General features: G+C 40.7%; 1 protein-coding gene and 2 pseudogenes across 5 annotated transcripts in view; 1 reads left to right on the top strand and 2 right to left on the bottom strand.

The window, feature by feature from the left end:
* Nucleotides 1–1,898: 1,898 nt before the first annotated feature.
* On the top strand, nt 1,899–3,347 carry LOC100353181 (matrin 3 pseudogene; annotated as a pseudogene).
* Nucleotides 3,348–3,411: 64 nt separating this feature from the next.
* Nucleotides 3,412–4,461, bottom strand: LOC138850358 (matrin-3 pseudogene; annotated as a pseudogene).
* A 12,102-nt stretch (nt 4,462–16,563) lies between these two features.
* Nucleotides 16,564–25,761, bottom strand: part of DBT (dihydrolipoamide branched chain transacylase E2) — a 48,747-nt gene continuing 39,549 nt past the window's right edge. For all 5 annotated transcript variants that reach the window (XM_002715835.5, XM_070077987.1, XM_051857453.2 and 2 more), the window contains 4 exons: nt 22,893–22,970; nt 21,223–21,414; nt 21,053–21,124; nt 16,564–18,164 (listed from right to left, as the gene is read on the bottom strand). In XM_002715835.5, coding sequence (XP_002715881.1) covers nt 17,997–18,164; nt 21,053–21,124; nt 21,223–21,414; nt 22,893–22,970 — 510 coding nt within the window. In that variant the 3' untranslated portion in view covers nt 16,564–17,996. The remainder of the gene's footprint in view (nt 18,165–21,052; nt 21,125–21,222; nt 21,415–22,892; nt 22,971–25,761) is intronic.

Here is a 25,761-nt window from a genome sequence, read left to right as displayed (position 1 = left end):
ACCCACAACCATCCCATCTCCCACTCTCTCTCCCATCCCATTCCTCATCAAGATTCACTTTCAACTATCTTTATATACAGAATATCAATTTAGTATATACTAAGAAAAGATTTCACCAACACAGATACACAAAGTATAAAGTACTGTTTGAAGCCTACTTTTATCATTAATTCTCATAGTACAACACATTAAGGACAGAGATTCTACATGAGGAGTAGGTGCACAGTGACTCCTGTTGTTGATTTAACAATTGACACTCTTTTTTATGATGTCAGTAATCACTGGAGGCTCTTGTCATGAGTTGCCAAGGCTATGGAAGCCTCTTGAGTTCACAAACTCTGATCTTATTTAGACAAGGCCATAGTCAAAGAGGAATTTCTCTCCTCCCTTCAGAGAAAGGTACTCCCTTCTTTTATGGCCCATTCTTTCTGCTGGGATCCACTCACAGAGTGAGTTAGTTGTGTTTTTTTTTTTTTTTTCCCCACAGTGTCTTGGCTTTCCATGCCTGAGAAACTCTCATGGCTTTTTAGCTGGATCCAAATGCCTTAAGGGCTGATTCTGAGACCAGAGTGCTCTTTAGGGCATCTGCCATTATATGAGCCCTGTGTATCCCACTTCCCATGTTGGATTGTTCTCTCCTTTTTAATTCTATCAGTTACTATTAGCAGACACTGGTCTTGGTTATGTGATCCCTTTGACACTTAATCCTATCATTATGATCAATTAGGAAGTTTATATTTCTTGAAAGTGCATACACATGCCGGCGCCGCGGCTCACTAGGCTAATCCTCTGCCTTGCGGCGCCAGCACACTGGGTTCTAGTCCTGGTCGGGGTGCCGGATTCTGTCCCAGTTGCCCCTCTTCCAGGCCAGCTCTCTGCTGTGGCCAGGGAGTGCAGTGGAGGGTGGCCCAAGTGCTTGGGCCCTGCACCCCATGGGAGACCAGGAGAAGCACCTGGCTCCTGCCATTGGATCAGTGCAGTGCGCCGGCCGCAGCGCGCTGGCCGTGGCGGCCATTGGAGGGTGAACCAACGGCAAAAGAAGACCTTTCTCTCTGTCTCTCTCTCTCACTGTTCACTCTGCCTGTCAAAAAAAAAAAAGTGCATACACATGCTGTCATGCACACACACAAATGGCAGCATATGAGGGCCAGCGCTGTGGCACAGTAGGTTAAGCCTCCGCTTGTGATACTAGCATCCCATACGGGTGGTGGTTTGAGTCTCAGCTGCTTCACTTCCAATCCAGCTTTCTGGTGGTGGCCTGGGAAAGCAGTGGAAGATGGCCCAAGTGCTTGGCCTCTGCACTCCCACCCATGTGGGAGACCAGAGGAAGCTCCTGGATCCTGTCTTCAGTCTGGCCCAGCCCCGGTCATTGTGGTCATTTGGGGAATGAAACAGCAGATGAGCGATTTCTCTGTCTCTCTGTCTCTCCCTTTCTTCTCTGTAAGTCTGACTTTCAAATAAATAAATCAATTTTATGTGGGTGGCAGGAACCAAACTTGAGCCATCACCTGCTGCCTCCCAGGGTGCACGCATTTGCAGGAGGCTGGAATCAGGAATGGGGTCAGGACTTAAATCCAGGCACTCCAGTATGGGGTGTGAACTTCTTTTAAATTTTTTTTTTAAATTTATTTGACAGGTAGTGTTATAGACAGTAAGAGAGAAAGACAGAGAGAAAGGCACTGGTTCACTCCCCAAATGGCCGCTATGGCCGGTGCTGTGCCGATCCGAAGCCAGGAGCCAGGAGCCAGGAGCCAGGTGCCAGGAGCCAGGTGCTTCCTCCTGGTCTCCCATGCGGGTACAGAGGCCCAAGCACCCAGGCCATCCTCCACTGCCCTCCTGGGCCACAGCAGAGAGCTGGAGTGGAAGAGGAGCAACCAGGACTAGAACCCGGAGCCCATATGGGATGCTGGCATCGTAGACAGAGGATTAACCAAGTGTACAAACTGCTACAGCTGGTGGAACCATTTGGAGTCATTTCAAATCATCTGATTCTAAATACAATTAATGAGGCATTTATTGAAATGGCAACCACAGAAGATGCTCAGGCTGCAGTGGACTATTATACAACCACACCAGCATTCGTATTTGGCAAGCCAGTTAGAGCTTATTTGTCCCAGAAGTACAAAAGAATAAAGAAACCTGAGGGAAAGCCGGATCAGAAATTTGACCAAAAGCAGGAGCTTGGCCGTGTGATACACCTCAGCAATTTGCCCCATTCTGACTGTTCTGATAGTGCTGTGCTCAAGCTTGCTGAACCTTATGGAAAAATAAAGAATTACATACTGCTGACGATGAAAAGTCAGGCCTTCATAGAGATGGAAACCAGAGAAGATGCGATGGCAATGGTTGACCATTGTTTGAAAAAGGCCCTTTGGTTCCAAGGGAGGTGTGTGAAGGCTGACCTGTCTGAGAAATATAAAAAACTGAGGATTCCCAACAGAGGCACTGACTTACCGAAAAAGGGTAAGTCTCAAAAAAGATCTTACTCTCCAGATGGCAAGAATCTCCAAGTGATAAGAAATCCAAAACAGATGGCTCTCAGAAGACTGGAAGTACAACCGAAGGTAAAGAACAAGAAGAGAAGTCAAGTGAAGATGGAGAGAAAGATACAAAGGATGACCAGACAGAGCAGGAACCTAATGTGCTTCTTGAATCTGAAGATGGACTCCTTGTAGATGAAGCAGCAGCGGCAGCTCTACTAGAAAGTGGCAGTTCAGTGGGAGATGAGACCGATCTTGCTAACTTAGGTGACGTTGCTTCTGATGGGATAAAGGAACCTTCAGACAAAGCTGTGAAAAAAGATACAAGTGCTTCAACGGCAGCAAAGACAAAGCTTAAAAAGGTGTCAAGATCGAAAAACTTGATCAAGAAAATGAAGCAGCGTTGGAAAATGGAATTAAAAATGAGGAAAATGCAGAACCAGGTGCTGAATCTGCTGAGAATGCTGACGATCCCAGCAAAGACACAAGTGAAAATGCAGATGGCCAAAGTGATGAAAACAAGGACTATACAATCCCAGATGAGTACAGAATTGGACCATATCAGCCCAATGTTCCTGTTGGTAGACTATGTGATACCTAAAACAGGGTTTTACTGTAAGCTGTGTTCACTCTTTTATACAAATGAAGAAATTGCAAAGAATACTCATTGTAACAGCCTTCCTCATTATCAGAAATTAAAGCAATTTATTAATAAATTGGCAGAAGAACACCGGCAGAAGAAGGAAGCTTAAGATGTTGAAGCAGCTTAATGATTTCAAAGAAAATAATGGTTCTTTGTTTTTATTGTTAACCTTTTTTAAATTCAATACTGATAGGATAAAACTATTGTACTCTTTTGTTTTAGTGGAAAAAATAATAGATGTCTGTTCATGTGTTAAGTGTTATAGCAAAAAATACGTATACGGTTACGTCAATGAAAAATAGTTTTTCTTTTATCATTGTCAGGATTCCATTCTGGATAGATTTCAAAAAGAAGCTGGCATCAACGACTGTGACTTGCTCCATTGATATGTTGACTCCACTCCTTATTAGAATGAACTGGCAAATCACATATAGAGCACAGATGGGGATAACCCTTCGGTAAGAGTCCATGGAAGTCTCCAATATTGCTACTTGGAGGAGTGCCCCTCTTTTTCTCAGAGAGATCTCTCTTGTAAGGGACCAGGACCACGTCCCATTCTCTCATACTCCCTGTCAAATTTATGATAGTTACACAAGGTCTCACCAAAAAAGAATCATCCCTACACCTTTCTCCATCTCTTAATCTGTCATCTTCATAATCCATTCTGTCATAACAACCAGATCCTTGAGAACGACTTCCATGGTCATAATCAAGCACTGGGTTGAGACTGGGACCACGATCATCAAAACTCTCTTCTAAAGTACCTTTTTTCTTCCCAATCATCCCTAGGTACTCTGTATGGTAGCTCCTGTGTAGCAGATCTGCCATCTCTACCATAACTCAATGTAGGGCCTTCTTCAGTTTTCCTCCTTTTAAGCTGTAGAAGGATCTGGGGCAAATTCTCAGGAATAATCTTGCCCTTTGGATAATGACTCAGTTCATCTAAGTATGTAGCAGAAAGACCAAAGCTGGCCAAAATGTTACTGGCCTGGTCTGCATCTCCATGGTGTTGAGAAGACAAAGGGAGTGGGCCTCTACTTCCAATGTTAAATATAGACTGCAAGTTATGGGAAGAAGTACTAGCAGACGACAGTGTACTATGAGCTCCTTGTTGATTCAATGAAGAACTCATTCCAAGATTCATTAAACTAGCAAGGCGTGCAGTACCCTGGTTCATCCTTCCAGGAGATGCTGGCATACTTAAAGACTGGATAGCAGCAGCAAGAAGGCCTATTCCTACTGCAGACAGGTCATGCCCATGACCCTGTGAGTCCCTACCTAGAGATGACTGCTGGAATGACTTGGACATTGTAGAACTATCTCTTGTATACTTTATAGATTTAAAAACAAATTTTAAGAAGGCCAAAAAGAAAGCTCAAGCTAGAAAGCTAGGTTAACTTTGCTTCAAAAATGGTAACGCCAAGAAAAAGGATCAGTAAGGACTGTAGAATCTTCTTCAAGCTGAGAACCAGCAGACAACTCTCAGGGAAAGGGAGAGGGAAAAGGAGAGCTACCTCTCTCCCAGCAAGCGGGACGCAGAAGCTCCCACAATTCCCTGGGTGTGAACTTCTTAAGCTCTACATCAAATGCCTTCCCCAAACACTGATATTATTTTCTGTGTAAATCTTCCACTCAGGTTGGGTGGATGTGTGTGTGTGTGCATGCCTGCGTGTGCACATGTAAACCTCTAAAACACAACTATACACTTACCAAGAGTCACTCCACTCTATATTTTGAGATATATTAGAAAACCATAGGTACATACTAACTTGTACTATTGATCTGACAAAACAGAGACCATTCCTAAGGACAGTAGGGAAAGCTGTTGTTCATCAAATGTCTTTTCCCTGGAGCTCAAGCAATTAGGATCCAGCCAGTCTCACAGAATTTCTGATGTGTTTACCCAGAATTTTAATTTTTTTTAATTTAAATATTTGAGTTACTAAATGGCTGAGAAAAAAAGTTCATTTTAATGGTGATTATTCCCTTTTCTTTTATCTTATGTATGTATATTACGACAAAAAAAAAGAGCAATGTAATTAGGGTGGCTATTTGGCACAGTGGTTAAGACACTATTTGGGATGCCTGCATCCCATTTCATGGTGCCTGGTTGAAGTCCCAGCTCTTTTCCAACTCCAGCTTCTACTAATGTGCACCCTGGAAGGCAGCTGATGATGTCTCAAATGTTTGGATTCTGGTTACCCATGCGGGAGACCTGGATGGAATTCTGGGTTCTCAGTTTCAGCCTGGCCCAGCTCTAGCTGCTGTGGGCATTTGGGGAATGAGTCAGAGAACGCAAGATCTCTCTTTCTCTCTGCCTTTCAAATAAACACATAACTTTTTTTTTTCAAGTTAATTTATTTAAATAGTAATTAAAATGTACTGACCTTTAGGTTTTGTAGTGGTTGTAATTTTTTTTTAAAGATTTTTTTACTTATTTGATGTTCAGTCAGTTGTCACCGATCAGGGAGAACATATGGTATTTGTCCCTTTGGGACTGGCTTATTTCACTCAGCATGATGTGTTCCAGATTCCTCCATTTTGTTGCAAATGACTGGATTTCGTTGTTTCTTACTGCAGTATAGTATTCTAAAGAGTACATATCCCATAATTTCTTTATCCAGTCTACCGTTGATGGGCATTTAGGTTGGTTCCAGGTCTTATTTGAAAGGCAGCAACAGAGATAGTGGAGGGTGGGGGAAGAGTTGGGGAGAGAAAATAAATGAGACAGAGAGAGAGAGAGAGAGAGAGAGAGAGAGAGAGAGATCATCCACTGCTTCACTCCCCAAATGGCCACAACGGCCAGGACTGGGCCAGGCTGAAGCAAGGAGCCCGGAACTCCATCCATATCTCCCATGTGGGTGGCAGGGGCCTGAGTACCTGGGCCTCTTCTGTTGCTTTCCCAGGCATGTTAATGGGGAGCTGGATCAGAAGCAGAGCAACCAGGACTTTGAACCAGCAGTCTCAAATGAGATGCTGGCATTGCAGGGGAAAGCTTAACCCACAGCAGCAGTGGTGCTCTATGTGGTTATAATTTTTGACATATTATGAAAAGCACACATACACACATGCCACCATCACCACCATTGGCATTTCCCTATAATCAATAGTGGAGGCATGAAGATCATTTAGTCAATAGTCTACTGGGAATTGACCAGAAATTAGAAAATCATTTGAAAGGATTTTAAATCATTATTTGAGATAAGAATGCTGTGAGTTTAAATAACCAGTGTCATTTAGTAAACAAAATACAAGAGAACAAAATGTAATTTCTTCAATGGGTGAAATGGTTTCCATAGTTTTTCCTGTCACATAAAAATAATTCTCATGAGCTGGCCTTGTGGTGTAGTGGGTTAAGCTACCATGTGCAACCCTGGCATCCCATATTAGAGCGGTGGTTCAAGTCCTGACTGCTCTGATTCCAATCCATCTCCCTGATAATGTGTCTGGGACAGTAGAAGATGGATCATGTGGCTGGGCCGCTGCAATCCACGTGGGAAACTCTCATGGAGTTCCAGGCTCCTCTTAACTTCAGCCTGGCTGAGTCCTAGCCATTGTGGCCGTTTAGGAAGTGAACCAGCAGCTGGAAGACACCTGTCACTCCCTCTTTATCTCTCCATCTCTTTCTGTCACTCCGCCTTTCAAATAAATAAATAATCTTTTTTTTTTTTTTTTAAGATCGTTTTCTTGAGAGATAGCACCTGCACAACAGTAATCAGAATATCTTGGGAACATCATTGTGATGCAATGGGTTAAGCTACCACTTGCATCACCTGCATCCCTTATTGGAGCACCAATTTGAGTCCCAGCTGCTTTACTTCTGATCCAGCTTCAGCCCAGCCCATAACTGGCTGTTGCAGGTGTTGGGGAATGAACCAGCAGATGGAAGGTCTCTCTCTCTGTCTCTCTCTCTCTCTCTCTGTCTCTCTCTCTCTCTCTCTGCTTTTCAAATAAATAAATAAGTCTTTTTAAAACAGAATATTATGTAAACTTCCTGGGGCAATTTTAATTCAAGGTCAGATGAATAACAGTGCACTCTTACTTCAAAATTTAAAAGAAAAACAATAATTCTCACATATCCACCAAATAACTGCACAGAAATGGCACTTGCTACAGATATGTTGGATGAAGTTTATTTGTGCAATCAGTTAAGAAGATGTGTTTCTCCTTTTTTATATTTTTAAAGATTTATTTATTTACTTGAAAGAGTTACACACAGAGAAGGCGAGGCAGAAAGAGAGAGAGAGAGAAAGAGAGAGAGAGAGAGATGTCTTCCATCTGCAGGTTCACTCTCCAGTTGGCCGCAACGGCTGGAGCTGTGCCAATCTAAAGTCAGGAGCCAGGAGCTTCCTCCAGGTCTCCCACCAGGGTGAAGGGGCCCAAGGACTCAGGCCAGTTTCTACTGCTTTCCCAGGCCATAGCAGAGAGCAGGATCTGAAGTAGAGCAGCCAGAACTCATGTCCATATGGGATGCCAGCCCTGTAAGCGGCAGCTTTACCTGCTATACCACAGGGCCAGCCCCCCTGCTTTTACTTTTATGCACAATGTTTAGGTCTACAGAAATAGGATTTTGCTAAATATAAAATGTTTTTACATGAATAATTCTATATAGATTACATAATATTTTGTCTCTAGGATACTGACCTAACCGAGTTTCTAGTGTATTTTGTATACATCTCAAGAGGCAAGTACACAAATTGGCTTTTCACATTTCCACAAATACTATGCAGAATCCTTAATATCTAGTAAAGGTGGCAGAGGTGAGAATGTTTTTATATTGGAAAGTATTACAATTCAAAATGAAACATCTTATAGAAATAATACCATTCTATTGAAATGCCCTGTATTTATGTCACTATTTTCAATACACACAAAATTATTATGGAGACTACTGCAGTGAAGGACAGTAGTAGTTTTTTAAAAAGATGTCTTCATTGTGGCAGCTTGTCCTGCTTTGTCCAAGCAACATTTGAAGCAATGCGGCCTTTCTGATCTAGCGCCAGCAACACAACTGGGACCATGGCCATGTTGCAGTGTGATTATGTTAAACCTTTGGTTTGCAAAGCTGTTAGTGTGTGGCTCAGCTCAGCGAATCAGAGTATTTGAATATCTAATGTTTCAAATGGCTTGTCATGTTCTGATTTATATTAATCTCTGCAGTTTCCAATTACTTTATTATACCTGCCATCTGCTTAGTCTACTTGGCTTCGTTACTCCGGTAAAAACTCTAGCTGCATTTTTCCAAGAAATTATATTGTTAGGTTTTCCCAGCTAATTGCACTCTCACAACTTCTTTACTGACTTCATAATATTGGCTTTCATACCACATTTTTAAAAATTGTTATTGTTTTCTTGCAGTAAATTCCACATTAGGTAGCTTTCCCAGAGTATAACAGTCAGACAGTTCCTCCTAAGCCTGTGAATAGCTGGGGGCATGTGCCTTCCCTGTTGGAGACCCTGCCTCCTACTCAGCCTGATATGAGTGTGAATCCTTTCTTTGACCTAAATTCTTGATCTCCACCTGTTCTCACTTCTTCCCTCCTGTTTGTTGTTTAGACCCACAGCAGCTGTTCCTCATGCTTTGCATTGTAACATTCCACATGCTGTTCTCTGAAAGCCTGATATAGATGACCTCTTTGTAACAGAACTGCAATTACTCTTGATAAGCTTCAGTTGTTTTTGTTCCGCTTGTCTAGACAGTCTCCAAATTCTCCTACTTAGTTCCAGCAAGCTAAAACAGGGAGCATGAAGTTCTTTCACAAGGGACTGACCAGTGAAAGAACCACTGCGTATGGTTAAAGGCTCTTGTGCTCAGCTCTGTGGCTGCCTTATTGTGAATTAATTATTTTCATTTTATTCTGAACTTATACACATCAAGGATTCATGCTACCCTCAGTGTTTGCTTAAATGTAATGTCTTCTGTAACATTAAAGAACCTGTATTTTGATGGTTCCTGTTGCCATAAATAGTTCAGAATTGATCTCGGCTTTTGATGAGATGTCACTGAATCATTTGGTGACCTTGAGATGCCACAGAGTTGGCAATGAGTGCCTAAAGGTCAGGAGGGAGGTGGGTCCAGAGAGAACTATTTAGGAAACATCTAGGTGAGAGATGTGGTCAAACTTTTGTCCAACTCTGTGATTACAGGTAGAGAAAGAAGTCAGAATTGGGAAGAGTAAAAGGCCACCAATTCAAAAAATTTAGCAGGCAGGAACAAGATAGAAAAATCCATTCATGTAGTGGCAAGTAGAAGTAACCATGTGAGAAAAGTGTTTTGAGACTTCTTCTTAGGCAAAGGGAAATTAGCCTTTAGAGAAGAAGGGAGGGTGTGTGTGTGTGTCTGCTTTAGGGATTATTTTAAAAATAAGAGAAGTTTTGCTTATTGTTTTAGTTAGGGAAGCACTGTCCAGTAGAATTTTTTGTGATGATGGAAATATTCTACATCCTTGCCATCCAGTATAGCAGACATTAGCTATTGTAGCTATTTCAATTTCAATTAAAGTTCATCTTCTCAGTTACACTAGCCTCATTTCAACTGCTCAGCAACCATATTAATTAATATTACATGTGGCTAGTGCCTCCTGCATTGGATAGCTCAGAGATAGAGTATCACTAGTCTCCCAGATTAATCTCAAAATATCAGTCTCATACAACAGTAAAATGTTGTTGTTAACTGACTCACATGCAGACCAATCAGTACTGGGGTTTGTGTGAGGGTAGAGGAGTAGCACTCTGCTCCACTTACCCAATTTTAACACGGGTTCCTTCCATCACCTTCAATCTGCAGCCTTCAAGGTTGCCATGTCTGGGAAGAGAGTAGAGAGGGTGGGGCATCACTCTTGAAAATGGCTTACATTACTTCTGCTCATATATTGATATTCTACTGTCTGCAAATAAATTACATAGTCCAACCTAATTACAGGTTAGGCTGGAAAACATGTAACTATGTGCCCAGAAGAAAAAGGAAGCAGGTTTATGGACACAAAACTTTACCACACTGAAACCTGCAGAAACTTCTGAGATCAGTCCTCCAATGCTTCCATGAGGAACTGCAAAGGAATCTTAACTGTGTGCTAAGCAAAGGGAATAAATCTGGTACAGTTCTAGATGTGAGGAAGTAATTGAGGACCAAAATGAGGCAATGGGGTTAAACATGGAACAGGCACCTAAGGAGATGAAATTAATAATAGAAAGTCTGGTTTTGCTGATGGGGAACAAGTTCCTCAAAAAAGAAGACAGGGAAAGAGAAAGTGTGAGAATAAAAATTTTTAGTTGGAAAGGAGAGAAATTATAAAGACACTTAGGTTGAATCACCTTGTCTATTCTGTAAGATAGAAGGTGAGGTGGTTTGCTTATTATGAGAGCTGGGGAGATGTTTGGGAAGGTACTTTAAATTATCAGGAAAGATCTGGGGCGGGTACCAGGAAGAATGACTGGGGCATTTGCTGTATAACTGGAAAGGAATTTGTTTCAGATTAACCTGCTAACCCAAATACCTTGTAGGATGTGTCAGGTAAATTCAAATATATTTCTTCTTTTTCTCATGATAAATACTCCAACAATATGCCATTGGGTTTTATTAGTCACCTGTTTGATCACAGAAGTGGGCTTCCAAATGTAACTTAAACTTTTCTCTCTCACTACAATTAATGTAGCAGTGTAAGAGCAAACTATTATGTTAGAAGATCAGATGAATAGAGAATTTGAAGCTAACAATTCATATTTTGACATTAGTTGAATTTTTGATACTACATAGTGAAATCACTTCTCATTAACATTGAACTTACACTGGGTAGAAAATACAAATATTCTAGAGAAATTATAAAATCCTGGCATCTCAACCAATAGCCATACAGTTGAATAGTATCATCCCAGTCTCTACTCCACTACCACTTCACCTGCTTCTCTACCAGTGTCCTTAAAGAACTCTATTAGAAAACTGTCATAATTTGAGTTGGTGGTGGTGGTGGGGAGGACAGCAGCATCTCACTTTATGTAGCATTTTTTTAGTTTGCCCAGGAATTGTGTGAGATCCTCTTTTTTGGTCCATGTTGTTACATGGAGCGGATAGACACCCAGGCTTGAAACTCAGTTGGCTGATCAGAATATTGTATACTCCTGCCCACATTGATGGGCATATGAACAAAGCATACCAACCAAAGCTCTCCTTGGGATTTTGATTGGAAGTAGAATGTAGGTTTGGAGGAATGTGGCATTTTTGGGACCACATGGGGATAGCTTGGCTAATAATGAAGTCAACACTAAGAATAAAAAGATCCAATAGATAAAAAAAAATAGATGATAGACAGATGGTAGATATCTGACTGAATCAACCCTTGGCTCTAGCCGTTCTGAAACTGATCCCCTTGAATCTTTCAATTATATGAATTAAGTTCCTTTTGTAGTATAGCCCAGAAAGAATTAGATTTTGTCACTTGGAATTTGAAGATTCTTAACTGTCACACTTTATGAGGGCACACACAGAGCTGCCTCATAGCCATGGTTACTGCACATTATTCTTTGCTGTGCTTCAGGCTGTTAGGGACTTCATAAAGAACATTGCCAAATCGAGGGTACAGATTTCGCTTTAAGCCAATCAGCATCTGTATAGCATGAGGCAACTGAACTAGGGCTCATAGTCTAATAGTGACAATTCAGCCACCATGCCACTGCATGAGTCCTGGCCTAGGCGTAGATAAAGCAGGAAATGGGGAAAGGGAAGGCAAATGCTAATTCTAATGTATGGTGGGTAGTTAGAGGAAAGGTGTAGGAGAAAGTGACTTTGTGTTGAGTTTTCACTTGGAGGAAAAGTACACAGTGGACTAAGAACTCAGCAAATTAATGTAAGAATGAAATAAACAGCATGGTATTTGGAGCTTAGGGCAGCAAAGAGCCAAGTATCTTCTGAAACCAGAGTCCTGTGTTTACCTCCCTCTCATTTTCCACTTCTTGTAAATGGGGGACACTGGATCTGAGAAGATAAGGCAAAGGTGGCATGAACTGAGGCCCTAATCCTTTCCTCTTGGAAGCCTGAGGATTTTCCTTGAGCATCTCTTGAAGTTTGCAATGTCATCTTTGTATTTTGCTGAAGACCACCATGAACAACTGGGATGACCACCACAGTCACTGAACACAGAATCAGCTTTTCATCCTCACTCCTAAGGAAAGCCTCCCATCCTCTGAGAATGCCCATGGCCAGCTCCTTCTACAGCCCAGTTATGATATAGAAGCACAGGCTCCATAAGAGAGAGTATGAAGATTTTGGTGGAATCCTAATCTTAGATGAACAAAGAGAATTCCTAATACCAGTAACCTTTCTTATCTGAAAGTGACTGAAAAATACACAGCCTTCACTGAGCCTTCTAGACTGCCAGTACTTCCAAAACATACAAAAGCTGTCTTCCTTTTAGCCCAACAGTATGCACTCCTCCAACAGCACAAGTCATTGACAGTCTGAGCATTTGCAAGAGCATGTTAATCCACGCACTTCTAATTACTTACACAGAGCCTAGTTCCCTCATCATTAAAATAGGCATATTCATAGTGCCCACCTAATAGAGTTTCTAAGGAGACTAAAAGTTAAAATATACACAGAGCATTAATGATGTCTGGCACTATTTCAATTATTGTCTTTAAGTTTTACTCCATTTTTCTACACTATGTGGAGAACATATATGCTAGACAACTCAATGAAGTATTTTAGTTGGAAGCTCCTTTATGGGTTCTGAAAGCATCAGATGGCACAGTCCTCTCACATTGCTCCCTGAATGAGCAGAGGTCACATGTTGCCTGCTCCATGAAAAGCAACACTGTTAAAAGAGCTGCAATGATGGCCGGCACCACGGCTCACTAGGCTAATACTCTGCCTGCGGCGCCGGCACACCGGGTTCTAGTACCTGTTGGGGCGCCGGATTCTGTCCCGGTTGCCCCTCTTCCAGTCCAGCTCTCTGCTATGGCCGGGTAAGGCAGTAGAAGATGGCCCAAGTGCTTGGGCCCTGCACCTGCATGGGAGACCAGGAGGAAGCACCTGGCTGCTGGCTTCGGATGGGTGCAGTGCACTGGCTGTAGTGGCCATTTGTGGGGGGTGAACCAACGGAAAAAAAGGAAGACCTTTTTCTCTGTCTCTAACTCTGCCTGTCAAAAAAAAAAAAAAAAAAAGAGCAGCAATGGGGTGGGTTTGTTTGACTATGGAAGGAGTCTGTCCTAATAGTAGATGAGTGGTTTCTGAAGTAGGATTTATGAGGCAGGGCTAGGAAAGGAAAGAACAGCTAAGGAAACACACAATGATGCAATCTCAATAGAAAAGACTATGTATAGGGAAGGAACAAAACTACCATCTTAGTCTGTTTTGTTCTGCCATTACAGAATAACCAACACTGGTAATTTATTTTTTTTTATCTTATTTTACTTATTTTACTAGTAATTTATCTTTATTAGTTTAGTAAGGTACCAATCTATAATAAATAAAAAATTAAAGAAACAAAAATGTGCTTCAGCAAGTTTGAGTCACTGTACTAGTATGCACATTTGGAATCACACTCATGTTAATAGAATTGTACCGATTAGTTATAAGACAAGGCAAATTGTGCAGGCCACTATAATTTATGAAACACTAGAGATTTCCAAATAAATAAGATTTGGTAATATCAATTCTTTTAATTTTTCTGGGGAGAAAGATGCAGTACCTTGAGCTGAAGAGGACAAAAACAAAAGTAGAATTGTTATATAATGGCTCACGTAACACTGGTTATTTATTTATTTATAAAAATATTTTTTTTTTATTTGAAAGACAGAGTTACAGGGAGAGGTAGAGACAGAGAGAGGTCTTCCATCCGCTGGCTCACTCTCCAGATGGCTGCAACGGCCGAAACTGCACCAATCCAAAGCCAGGAGCCAGGAGCTTCTTCCGGGTCTCCCGTGTGGGTGCAGGGGCCCAAGCACTTGGGCCATCCTCCACTGCTATCCCAGGCGACAGCAGAGAGCTGGATCGAAAGAGGAGCGGCCGGAACTAGACCTGGAACCCACGTGGGATGCTGATGCTTCAGGCCAGGGCTTTAACCCTCTGTGCCACAGCGCCGGCCCCAACACTGATAATTTATTAAAAACAGAGACTTACTACTTTTAGTGCTGAAGGCCAAGGAGTTCAGATTGAGGGGCCACATCTGGTAAGGGCCTTCTTCACAGCATGGCAGAAGGCATCACATGGTGAAAGAGATTAAGAGATGGAATCCACAGATCAAGCCCTTTTCTAGGTTGATTTTAATCCACTCATTAGAGTGGGACCCAAGACCTAACACCTCCAATTAGGCCCCACTGCCCAAGACTGCTGCACTGGGAGGACACATGTTTTGCAGAGGAACACATTCATATAGCAACCACCATTAAGAAGAATTGGAAATATGTATAATTAAGCTGTAGATGTACTGCTCTTCTTCATGCTATTGGCACAGTAAAGACCGTCTAGTAAAGACCTTAATTGGTAACCAAAGCTCTCTTTGCTATGAAGGTAGAAACGTCATCTAATTCACCTTTATCCACAAACTATATCTCAGGAGCTGCAAGTCAATACACACTCAAGAAATATTACAGAATGGGGGCCGGCACTATAATGTAGTGGGTAAAAACCAGTGCCTGTGATGCTGGCAGCACATATGGGTGCTGGTTTGAGTCTCAACTGCTCCACTTCTGATCCAGCTCCCTGCCAATGGCCTGGGAAAAGCAGTGGACTATGGCCCAAGTACTTAGGTCACTGCCACACACATGGGAGACCCATAAGAAGCTCCTGGCTCCTGGATTTGGCCTGGCTCAGCCCTGGCTATTGTGGACATTGGGAAGTGAACAAGCAGATGGAAGATTTCTCCCTCTCTCTTAGTCTGTCTAACTGCCTTTCAAATAAATAAATAAAAACATTTTTAAAAAGTACAAAATGAACTAATTACAGGGTGAGTGTTATTGATGTCCTTGAAAACTTCAAGGCAAGGTTTGTACTACTGGTACTTTAGGGCAGTGCTAAGCTCTACCACCTCTCTCTCAAATCATAGTTCACTGCATTAGAAGTTAGCAAAGAAATCTCCCATGTGATCTTTGGGATCCCCAGTGACTGGAATGTCATGAAAGATGCACAAGGTCCTGCACTGTGGCGTAGCAGGTTAAGCCTCTGCCTGTGATGCTGGCATCCCGTATGGACACTGGTTCGAGACCCGGCTGCTCCACTTCCAATGCAGCTCCCTGCTAATGCACCTGGAGAAGCAGCAGAAGATGGCCCAAGTGCTTGGGCTCTGCACACATGTGGGAGACCTGGAAGAAGCTCCAGGTTCCTAGCTTCAGCCTGGCCTAGCCCCAGCCCCAGCCCCAGCCCCAGCCCCAGCCCCAGCCATTGTGGCCATTTTGAGGAGTGGCCAGAGGATGGAAGTTCTCTCTTTCTGCTTCTCCTCTCTGTAACTCTTTCAAATAAATAAATAAATAATTTAAAAAAAAATGCCCAAGCAGGCCGAAGATCATTTTAACTCTTGCTACATAATCAAAATTCTTGGATATTCAACATAAGGTACATTTTGATCTCTATGATGGAAACTATAGCAATTCTGGCTCCTGTCCTCCTAGCTCCCTTCCCTGTTGTGCTTCTTTTTCAAATGTCAGAGTAATGTCCTACAGGAGAACAAAGCCTTGATTTTCTCCCAGCAGTAATTTTGGCTTCTCCTTCATGTACCTTATAACATCCAGACATATTAGTGAAGATGTTGAATTTTCTGGCTTCTCTGCTTTAATTTCAGTCTTTAGGAATACAGGAAGAGCCTTGTTCATCACTCACTCCTGCCCTACAATGTGTAGAGCCCATGGATTACCCCTGGCCCTCCGGTCTCCTCCAGGGAATCCTGCCGTCCTAAAGGTTCTGTATACAGCAAGGAACCAATCTTCTGTGGAACCTGAATAGATTAAAAAGAAGAAAATAATGAAGGGAGTTGGGATAGAACAGACATTCAAAGATTATTTTAGCTACGTAGAGAATAATTTGAGGTCATGACATTGGACCTTCAAATATATTACATATTTATTTTAGGGTTCTCTTCTCCCGTTTTTGCATTCTTTAAGTGAGGGGTAAATTTTTACTGGTCATGTGATTCTTCATTTAAAATTCAGCAAGTGTCTATCAGTAAGGAGTAAATTATAAGATATCCATCTTCTGAATCTCCCAGACAGCATCAGTAATTTCTACTACATGCATAATAGTATTCTGCTTTTTTCCCTTACATACAAGTATAAGTATACACTCCCTTTTATGGTTTATTCAGTATCTTTCTCTTTCACTAGACTGTAAGCCCCATGAAGGCATGGAATACAGGTAGATATTATGTGCCCAATGCTTAGTACCATGCTCAATATATAGTAGATCTTTAATATATGAATGTATAATACATACAATGGAATATTATACAGCCATTTAAAAATATGATAATTTGAAATCATTTATTGACATTTAAATTACTCATTTTAAATTTAAAAATCAAATCATAAAATAGTAGTGATACTTGATCCCACTTTAAAAGGATAGTTATATTTACAGATACATACATCAAAATGTTAGTATTGGTAGGACTATGGATGATATCTTATTTTCTTTGCAGTTCCCCATATTCTCTGAATTTTAACAATAGCAGCATTTATTTGTTATTTTATTATTTAAAAATGATTCTCATTTTGAAAAGTCAGGTAGACATTAAAACAACCTTTTCTCTGTCACAAAATTTCACTTGAACTAATTTTGACATCAGTATTCAATCGGATAATGTTAGAACTCAAAATTCTGGATTATACTTATCTTCATGCTATTTCTGATTAAAGTGGACATTCAACATAACAAAATAATCATTATAAAACTTTCATTTCTGTATAAAACTTTTAAATTTATTTTTATGTTCATAATTAACAATTAGATTCTTCTCTCTCCACTTACTCATGAACCACTTAAGTATATGGACAATGGAATTGACTTTAATTTCTTTACTTGAAGATGAAGAAAATTAAAAGTATGTTATAAAATAAAAGTATGTCAGCATCACTACATATAGAATCTTCTTTACATGAAGTAAGCTTGTAAAGGTGAAGTTCCCCCAACAGAAAGCGGAAAGCATAACCACGAAAGCATTACAAAATTCTAAAAGGATAACCATTTTAAACACATACTTTTAACAACTTTACTGTTTATAAAACTATAATTGGGCACTTTTAAGACCAGGTGACATTTTTTTCTTTTTCAAAGATGCTAATTTTTATAAATAACACATTTATAGATGATAAACTCTACAGAGATCAAGAATATATGCAGGGGAATTTTAAAAGATAAGTATAATTGCACTTTATATAGCAATTAGCATAACTGTAGGGAAATGGAAAATATTTTACATACAAATTTTTTCCCAAGTATATATAATTAAAAAATTTCATTAAGAATCACTGAAAGAAAGGAAGGAAGGAAAGAAGGAAGAAAAGAAAGAAAGAAAGAAAGAAGAGAGAAAAGAAAAGAAAAAAGAGAAGAAAAAGAGAGGGCAAATATTACATGTAAATGGCTACTTGTCTTTTAGTAATATTTTGTTTTCTTACAGTTTCAATCCATTGACATGAAGACCTCAGCACTGTATTAAGAAGTCACATTCTGACCTATAAAATGTGACAGCCCCAGGAGAACCATTAAATCATTATTCATTTTCAGTAAAAAGTCTAACAGAATAGTGTCTTAGAATATTGTGCGTTAGAACTTTAATCATACAATACAAATCATGTATAAACAAGCTGTAACAGAGAACATGTGCTGGCACAACTAGGCTTTACAGATTCTTTGGAAGCTCAAAAGTTCAAGAATGTCTTATCAATCTTCATTTCAAATCTAGTAGCATAAAAGATGGGTTTTCTAAGTAGGATTTCCACAAATTAGAGAAGCGTGACATTGTAGCACCATCAATAATTCTGTGATCAGCTGACCAGCTCACATTCATTATCTGCGCAGGATATACTTCTCCTTTCTGGTTAAATCGAGGAAGGGCCTAGAAATAAGGGGAGAAAACAAAGGGTAAACTTTCAGTTGCTCAAAGCTCAAGCTCTAACAATTTTCTAAGAGCAGACAAACCCTTCTCCATATAATAGAGAGGAAATGGATATCCCAAATGACTTGAAAATACTAACTCCTACTTTTCCCATCTTTGTAAAGACAAGTCTCCATAACTCTCAAGCTTTCAGTGTCTCCAAGGTACCTAATGTCCCCCGAGGCATATTGGCTGTATTAAATATTATGCAAAAAGACTCATATCCAAGTTAATAGGCTACCTTAAATCCTAGCTCCAAATTCTGATTCAGTTAGTATGGGATAAGCTTGGGCATATTTTTTTTTTTTTTTTTTTTGACAGGCAGTTAGAGAAAGAGACAGAAAGATCTTCCTTCTGTTGGTTCACCCCTCAAATGGCCGCTATGGTCGGAGCTACGCTGATCTGAAGCCAGGAGCCAGGTGCTTCCTCCTGGTCTCCCATGCGGGTACAGGGCCCAAGCACTTGGGCCATCCTCCACTGACTTCCCAGGCCACAGCAGAGAGCTGGACTGGAAGAGGAGCAATCAGGATAGAATGCAGCGCCCCAACGGGGACTAGAACCTGGGGTGTCGGCACTGCAGGTGGAGGATTAGCCTAGTGAGCCGCGGCGCAAGCCCTTTTTTTTTTTTTTTTTTTTTTTTTTACAGGCAGAGTGGACAGTGAGAGAGAGAGAGAGACAGAGAGAAAGGTCTTCTTTTTTTTTTTTTTTTTTTTTTTTTTTTACAATAGCACATTTATTACAACTAATATTGGTACATTACTATTAATTAAAATATTCTTTTTTTTTTATCTTTTATTTAATGAATATAAATTTCCAAAGTACGACTCATGGGTTACAATGGCTTCCCCCCCCACACCGTCCCTCCCACCCACAACCCTCCCCTTTCCCACTCCCTCTCCCCTTCCATTCACATCAAGATTCATTTTCGATTATCTTAATATACAGAAGATCAGCTTAGTATACCTTAAGTAAGGATTTCAACAGTTTGCTCCCACACAGAAACATAAAGTGAAAAATAATAGATGATTTTTTTTAAATGATGATGAAATCAGATCAGGCCTATTGTCATGTTTAATCCCAGTGAGAGTCAAGTTGGGAATTGATAATTTCTTTTCTTTTTTTTTTTTTTTTTACAGAAGATCAGTTTAGTGTACATTAAGTAAAGATTTCAATCGTTTGCACCCCCATAGAAACACAAAGTGAAATATACTGTTTGAGTACTCGTTATAGCATTAAGCCTCAGTGTACAGCACATTAAGGACAGAGATCCTACATGAGGAGTAAGTGCACAGTGACTCCTGTTGTTGACTTTACAAATTGACACTCCTGTCTATGGCATCAGTAATCTCCCTATGCACCAGTCATGAGTTTCCAAGGCTATGGAAGCCCCTTGAGTTCTCCGACTCTTATCTTGTTTAGACACGGTCATAGTCAAAGTGGAGGTTCTCTCCTCCCTTCAGAGAAAGGCACCTCACTCTTTGAAGACCTGTTCTTTCCACTGGGATCTCACTCACAGAGATCTTTTTGCCAGAGTGTCTTGGCTTTCCATGCCTGAAATACTCTCATGGGCTTTTCAGCCAGATCCGAGTGCCTTTAGGGCTGATTCTGAGGCCAGAGTGCTATTTAGGACATCCGCCATTCTATGAGTCTGCTGAGTATCTCACTTCCCATGTTGGATCACTCTCCCCTTTATTTATTCTATCGGTTAGTGTTAGCAGGTACTAGACTTGTTTATGTGCTCCCTTTGACTCTTAGTCCTTTCATTATGATCAATTGTGAACTGAAATTGATCACTTGGAATAGTGAGATGGCATTGGCACATGCCACCTTGATGGGATTGAACTGGAATCCCCTGGTATGTTTCCAACTCTACCAATTGGGGCAAGTCAGCCCGAGCATGCCCCAAATTATACATCTCTTCCCTCTCTTATTCCCACTCTTATGTTTAACAGGGATCACATTTCAGTTAATTTTCAACACTTAAGAATACCTGTGTGATAATTACAGAATTAAACCAGTCATATTAAGTAGAACAGACAAAAAAAAAATACTATGAGGGATAATGTATTAAGTTGTCCATTAGCAGTCAGGGCTATGTTGATCAAGTCACCATTTCTCATAGTGTCCATTTCACTTCAGGAGGTTTCCTTTTTGGTGTTCAGTCAGTTGTCGAGAAAGGTCTTCTTTTGCCGTTGGTTCACCCTCCAATGGCCACCGTGGCCGGCGCGCTGCAGCCGGCGCACTGTGCTGATCTGATGGCAGGAGCCAGGTGCTTATCTTGGTCTCCCATGGGGTGCAGGACCCTAGCACTTGGGCCATCCTCCACAGCAGGGAGCTGGCTTGGAAGAGGGGCAACCAGGACAGAATCCGGCACCCCGACCGGGACTTGACCTGGTGTGCTGGTGCCACTAGGTGGAAGATTAGCCTATTGAGCCGTGGCGCCGGCCCCAATGATTCTTAAGCAGGGTGAAGTTTTGGAAAAATACACTAAATGGTACCTCACCTTATTATAAGTAACAATTTGGAATTGTTTACTATTTTTCTTTGTTATTCTAAAATAAAGCTATTTTGATAAGAGGCAGATTGGCCGTATTTGTGATTGCCCAAAGTATATTTGTGCCTAGCATGATCCACAGTGGTTTATGATGGTTTCCACACTGAAATATTACAGATCACCACTCCTTATTATACATAGAGGCAGCCACCAGGACTGCAGGCCTAACTCTTAGGAAGAAATAACAAATTTGCTGAGCCAAAATTTATAAACTCAAACCAACCAAGTAAGGAGGAAACCTTAGAAACAGCTACCAGTTGTTAAAAACTGTTTTTCAATTATTTACCACATATACCTTAATTGATCCAAGGGCCCCAATGGCTACTTCAGGTGGCAATATCACAGGTTTGGCATAGGTACCACCAATCTAAAAAAAAAAAAAACAAGTTTTCAGAGAACAAATGGAAATGACATTTTATATTTTTGACTGAACATATGATCAGAAATTTAAATTATGTTACTCACGGATCCAATATTGGAAAGAGTGAATGTTCCTCCGGTAAGATCTGTGGTGCTGAGCTGACCTGCGGTGCCCAGTTTCTGGAGGCGGTTCAGCTCAGTGGCGATCTCAAATACAGAGCAGATCTGAACGTTTTTGACATTGGGGACAATCAATCCCTGCTCAGTATCCATTGCTATCCCAATATTATGAGAAGCCTAAGAAACAAAAAATTGTATAGTAGGCCTCCTGATACAAACTAATATAACAGGAAAAAAGGATTAGGTTTCACTGTTTTCCAAATAACCATGAAGAAATCATTCTCACCAGGTTGGCAATGATTTCAAATAAACGTTTTAAAAGATGTTTTGAAAAAAAACTTTTTGCTGGCAAAATAAAGGGCATACAATGTCATGGGAGTATAAGCTGGTCTAGAACTTCTGGAGAACATCTGACAATACATACCAAGATTTATAAAAATCTGTGCTAAGGAGATAAATGCAGAATGGTAGGTATGTAGCAATAATAAGGGATATTGAATATAGATTGATTACATGTTTGAGAAACTGCGAACAATCAAAATGTTTATCAATATATCACTGACTAAATAAAAAGTTATCCTTATTGACCTATAATGCTGTCGATAATACATGAAATGAATAAGAAAAAGGAAAAATATGAATAATTCCATATTTTTATAATAAGTACATACAATGTAATCCTGGAAGGATATGCATCTCAACATAAACAGGGAGTTATCTTATGGTCATGAGATTGAAGGTATACACCATTATTTTCTTGTCTGATTTATGACAAGTATATGCTTAGTTGGGAAATATTAAAATAAAAATGAGGAGATGCATTTGGCCTAGAAGATACCAGTTGGGAATCCCACATCCTATATGGAACTACCCGGGTTCAAGTTTCAGCTCCATTCCTAATTCCAGCTTTCTGCTAATGTGTTTACTGGGAGGCAGCTGGTGATGGCCTGCCATCCTCCCTGCCACCCACGTGGGAGACCCAGATGGAGTTCCTGGCTGAGGACTTCAGCCTGGCCCATCCCAGCCATTATGAGCATTTGCAGCATGAACCCAATAGATGGGAGCACTCTCTCTTTCTCTCTCTCTCTCTCTCTCTCTCTCTCTCTTTCTCAAATAGTTAAAATGTAAAAACACAAATCTGTTCATTAAATGGGGATATTTTAGATCCAACTCCTAAGAACATCAAAGATCAATTCCTGGTTAGTTGTTTCTAATTAGAAACAGACATAAGGATCAGCACCTCAAAAAGAGTTCTCAAACTTTAGCTTTCACTCCAACAGAAGAGTTCATTCACATAGAATTCAAACTTGTGTTACTTTTCTTATTTAAATTTTTCTTAAAATTCTAGAAATTCAATTTGAGAGAGTAAGTAGAATAGGTAACATAATCCACAGCCTTCTAGAAATTCCCATTATTTTATGCAGAAAACCAAAAATGGCTTAGAAAATGCAATCTGTATATCTAAACAGTATCAGTACTAACCAGTAAAACCAAGAACAATCATGACAAATGGTAAATAGGCTTAATGTCTTATCTCATACTGTAATTCTAGTCTAAAAAATGATCACTATTTGAGGTACAATAATATTAATCTACAAGCACATTTGCACTATCTTATGTTGATATCAAGAACATTTTCACAATGCACAGCTAACCTTATATGTTATATTCTGGCAGCCTTCATCCACAGAAGCATTAAGGATAGGAAACTGTAGCAATCCCAAGGAAGCTGCCTGTTTAACAAAAACAGAATACAACTTTAGCACTTTCAGTTTAGAAGGGATGGTGATTTGAAGCAAGAAGACATATGAAAGAGGGAAGGAGAGAATTCTTACTTATGCCAAGTTTAATTTCAAATCTACATGTACCTAGGCATATTCCTCCCAATGTTACCTTCCAGCAAGATAGAACCAGGTTACCCTAATCATTTAAGAATAAGATATAAAGCTGCCAGGTTACTTGTAAACATGAAGAAGACTTTCAAAATAACTTCACAAACATCATGATGAAAGATCCAAAGAGAATGTTTAAATTCAATGTAATTTCCTCACATATGTCGTCTTAAGAAGCAAATGGTAGTTCAAAAACACACTAGGAATTAAAACACAAAGGCATTTAAGCTCTTTACCTGTGCAGAAAGAACACACAATAAGGATTTCAAAGCACCCTGGGTTGTTAGAGGCCAATGTTTGCCTGGTGTCCTTGGCCAAGTGAAGGACAAAGCTGACATGAATGTTCACTTTGGAGTCAAAGTCTCACTGAATCACATTTACATCTCCCCTCTCTGTTGCTTTCTCCCTTAATCTCTCCCCTTCTGTTTTCTCTTTATACCATTATCTCCTATCCATAATCAGATTTCCCTAACTGTACCCAGAATGTTTCTTCTAGCTGTTTCTCTGGCATCCAGAATCTATCAAGGTTCACACATTGCATTTGGCAGTCATGCTTTTAAAATTTAAAATGTAGCAAAACAAAAATGCTTAATATGATTCATTTTTTTAATTTAATGAATGCATTTTTTCATAGATACAACTTTAGGAATACACTGGTTCTTTCCTCCATACCCACCCCCCCAACTCCCATCCCACCTCCCTCTCCCATATCCTTCTTCATTATGGTTTACTTTGTTTTGTTTTTAGAAAACTTTTACTTTTTTATTTTATTTTATTTTTTTTATTTTTTGACAGTGGACAGTGAGAGAGAGAGACAGAGAGAAAGGTCTTCCTTTGCCGTTGGTTCACCCTCCAATGGCTGCCGCGCGGCCGGCGCACTGTGGCCGGCGCACCGCGCTGATCCGATGGCAGGAGCCAGGTACTTATCCTGGTCTCCCATGGGGTGCAGGGCCCAAGTACTCGGGCCATCCTCCACTGCACTCCCTGGCCACAGCAGAGAGCTGGCTTGGAAGAGGGGCAACCGGGACAGAATCTGGCACCCCGACTGGGACTAGAACCCGGTGTGCCGGCGCCGCAAGGCGGAGGATTAGCCTAGTGAGCCGCGGCACCGGCAGAAAACTTTTATTTAATATACATAAAATTTCCAAAGTAGAACTTTTGGATTATAGCAGTTTTTCCCCCAATAGCCACCCTCTCACCCACAAACCATCCATCTCCTACTCCCTCTCCCATCCTATTCTTCATTAAGATTCATTTTTAATTATCTTTATAGACAGAAGATCAATTTAGTATATACTAAGTAAAGATTTCAACAGATTGCACCCACACAGACACACAAAGTGTAAAGTACTATTTGAGTATTAGTTATAGCATTAATTTACATTGTACAACACATTAAGGACAGAGATCCTACATGGGGATTAAGTACACAATTGACACTGGTATTTATGACATCAGTAATGAGGCTCTTGTCATGAGCTGCCAAGGCTATGGAAGCCTCTTGAGTTACGGTTCATTTTTAGCTTGACTTTATATACAGAGGACCAACTCCATGCTAAGCACAGACTTCAACAATTTGCACCCATGCACACACACAACATATAGAGTACAAATGTTCAATTTGGTTCCAAAATTTGCAGTTGATTCTCATAGTACAACTCATTAGGGACGGAGGTCCTATATGGGGAGTAGGTGCACAGCAACTGTTGTTCCTTTAACAATTAACACTGTTGTCTGTGATGTCAGTGATCACTCGAGCTGTTATGGGCTGCCAAGGCTATGGAAGCCTTCTGTGACCATAGACTCCATCGGTATTTGGACACGGCCATAAGCAAAGTGGATGTCTTCTCCTCCTTCAGAGAAGAGTACATCCTTCTTTGATAACCCTTTCTTTCCACTGAGGCCTCACAGGGATCATCTGTGTAGGATATTTTTTGCCAGAGTTAAGATGATTTTTTTTTTTTTTTGACAGGCAGAGTTAAACAGTGAGAGAGAGAGACAGAGAGAAAGGTCTTCCTTTTTCCGTTAGTTCACCCCCCAAAGTGGCCGCTACGGCTGGTGCGTTGTGGCCGGCGCACTGCGCCGATCCAAAGCCAGGAGCCAGGTGCTTCCTCCTGGTCTCCCATGTGGGTGCAGGGCCCAAGGACCTGGGCCATCCTCCACTGCACTCCCGGGCCACAGGAGAGAGCTAGACTGGAAGAGGAGCAACCGGGACAGAATCCAGCGCCCCAACCGGGACTAGAACCCAGGGTGCCGGTGTCACAGGTAGAGGATTAGCCTAGTGAAGCACGGTGCCGGCCAGGATGATTCTTTAAAATAATTCCCTCCTTACTGCCCTTGCTTGTCCCATTAAGAGTACTTTATATGCACTGTGTTCAGTGTTATTTTTGTCTATGGATTGGTGGTCATGACAGGAAAACACACACGCAAACACACATAAACCAAATCCTAGAACTAGAGAGTTAAAGGAAGAGTGTCAAATATAGACAGACCTTTGTTTACTTAGGTTGGATTAAGAATGTAAATCAATGGAAGAAAATTATAAAAAAATTTGCTGCAAATCCCTTAGTTTTTATGACTTCAAAGTTTTTTGTTTTTTTTGTTTTTTTTGTTTTGTTTTTTTTTTTTTTTT

The sequence above is a fragment of the Oryctolagus cuniculus genome, chromosome 7 (assembly GCF_964237555.1).
Source record: "Oryctolagus cuniculus chromosome 7, mOryCun1.1, whole genome shotgun sequence".
NCBI lineage: Eukaryota > Metazoa > Chordata > Mammalia > Lagomorpha > Leporidae > Oryctolagus > Oryctolagus cuniculus.
Note: the sequence above shows the minus strand (reverse complement) of the source record. Positions and strands in the feature narration are given on the sequence as shown.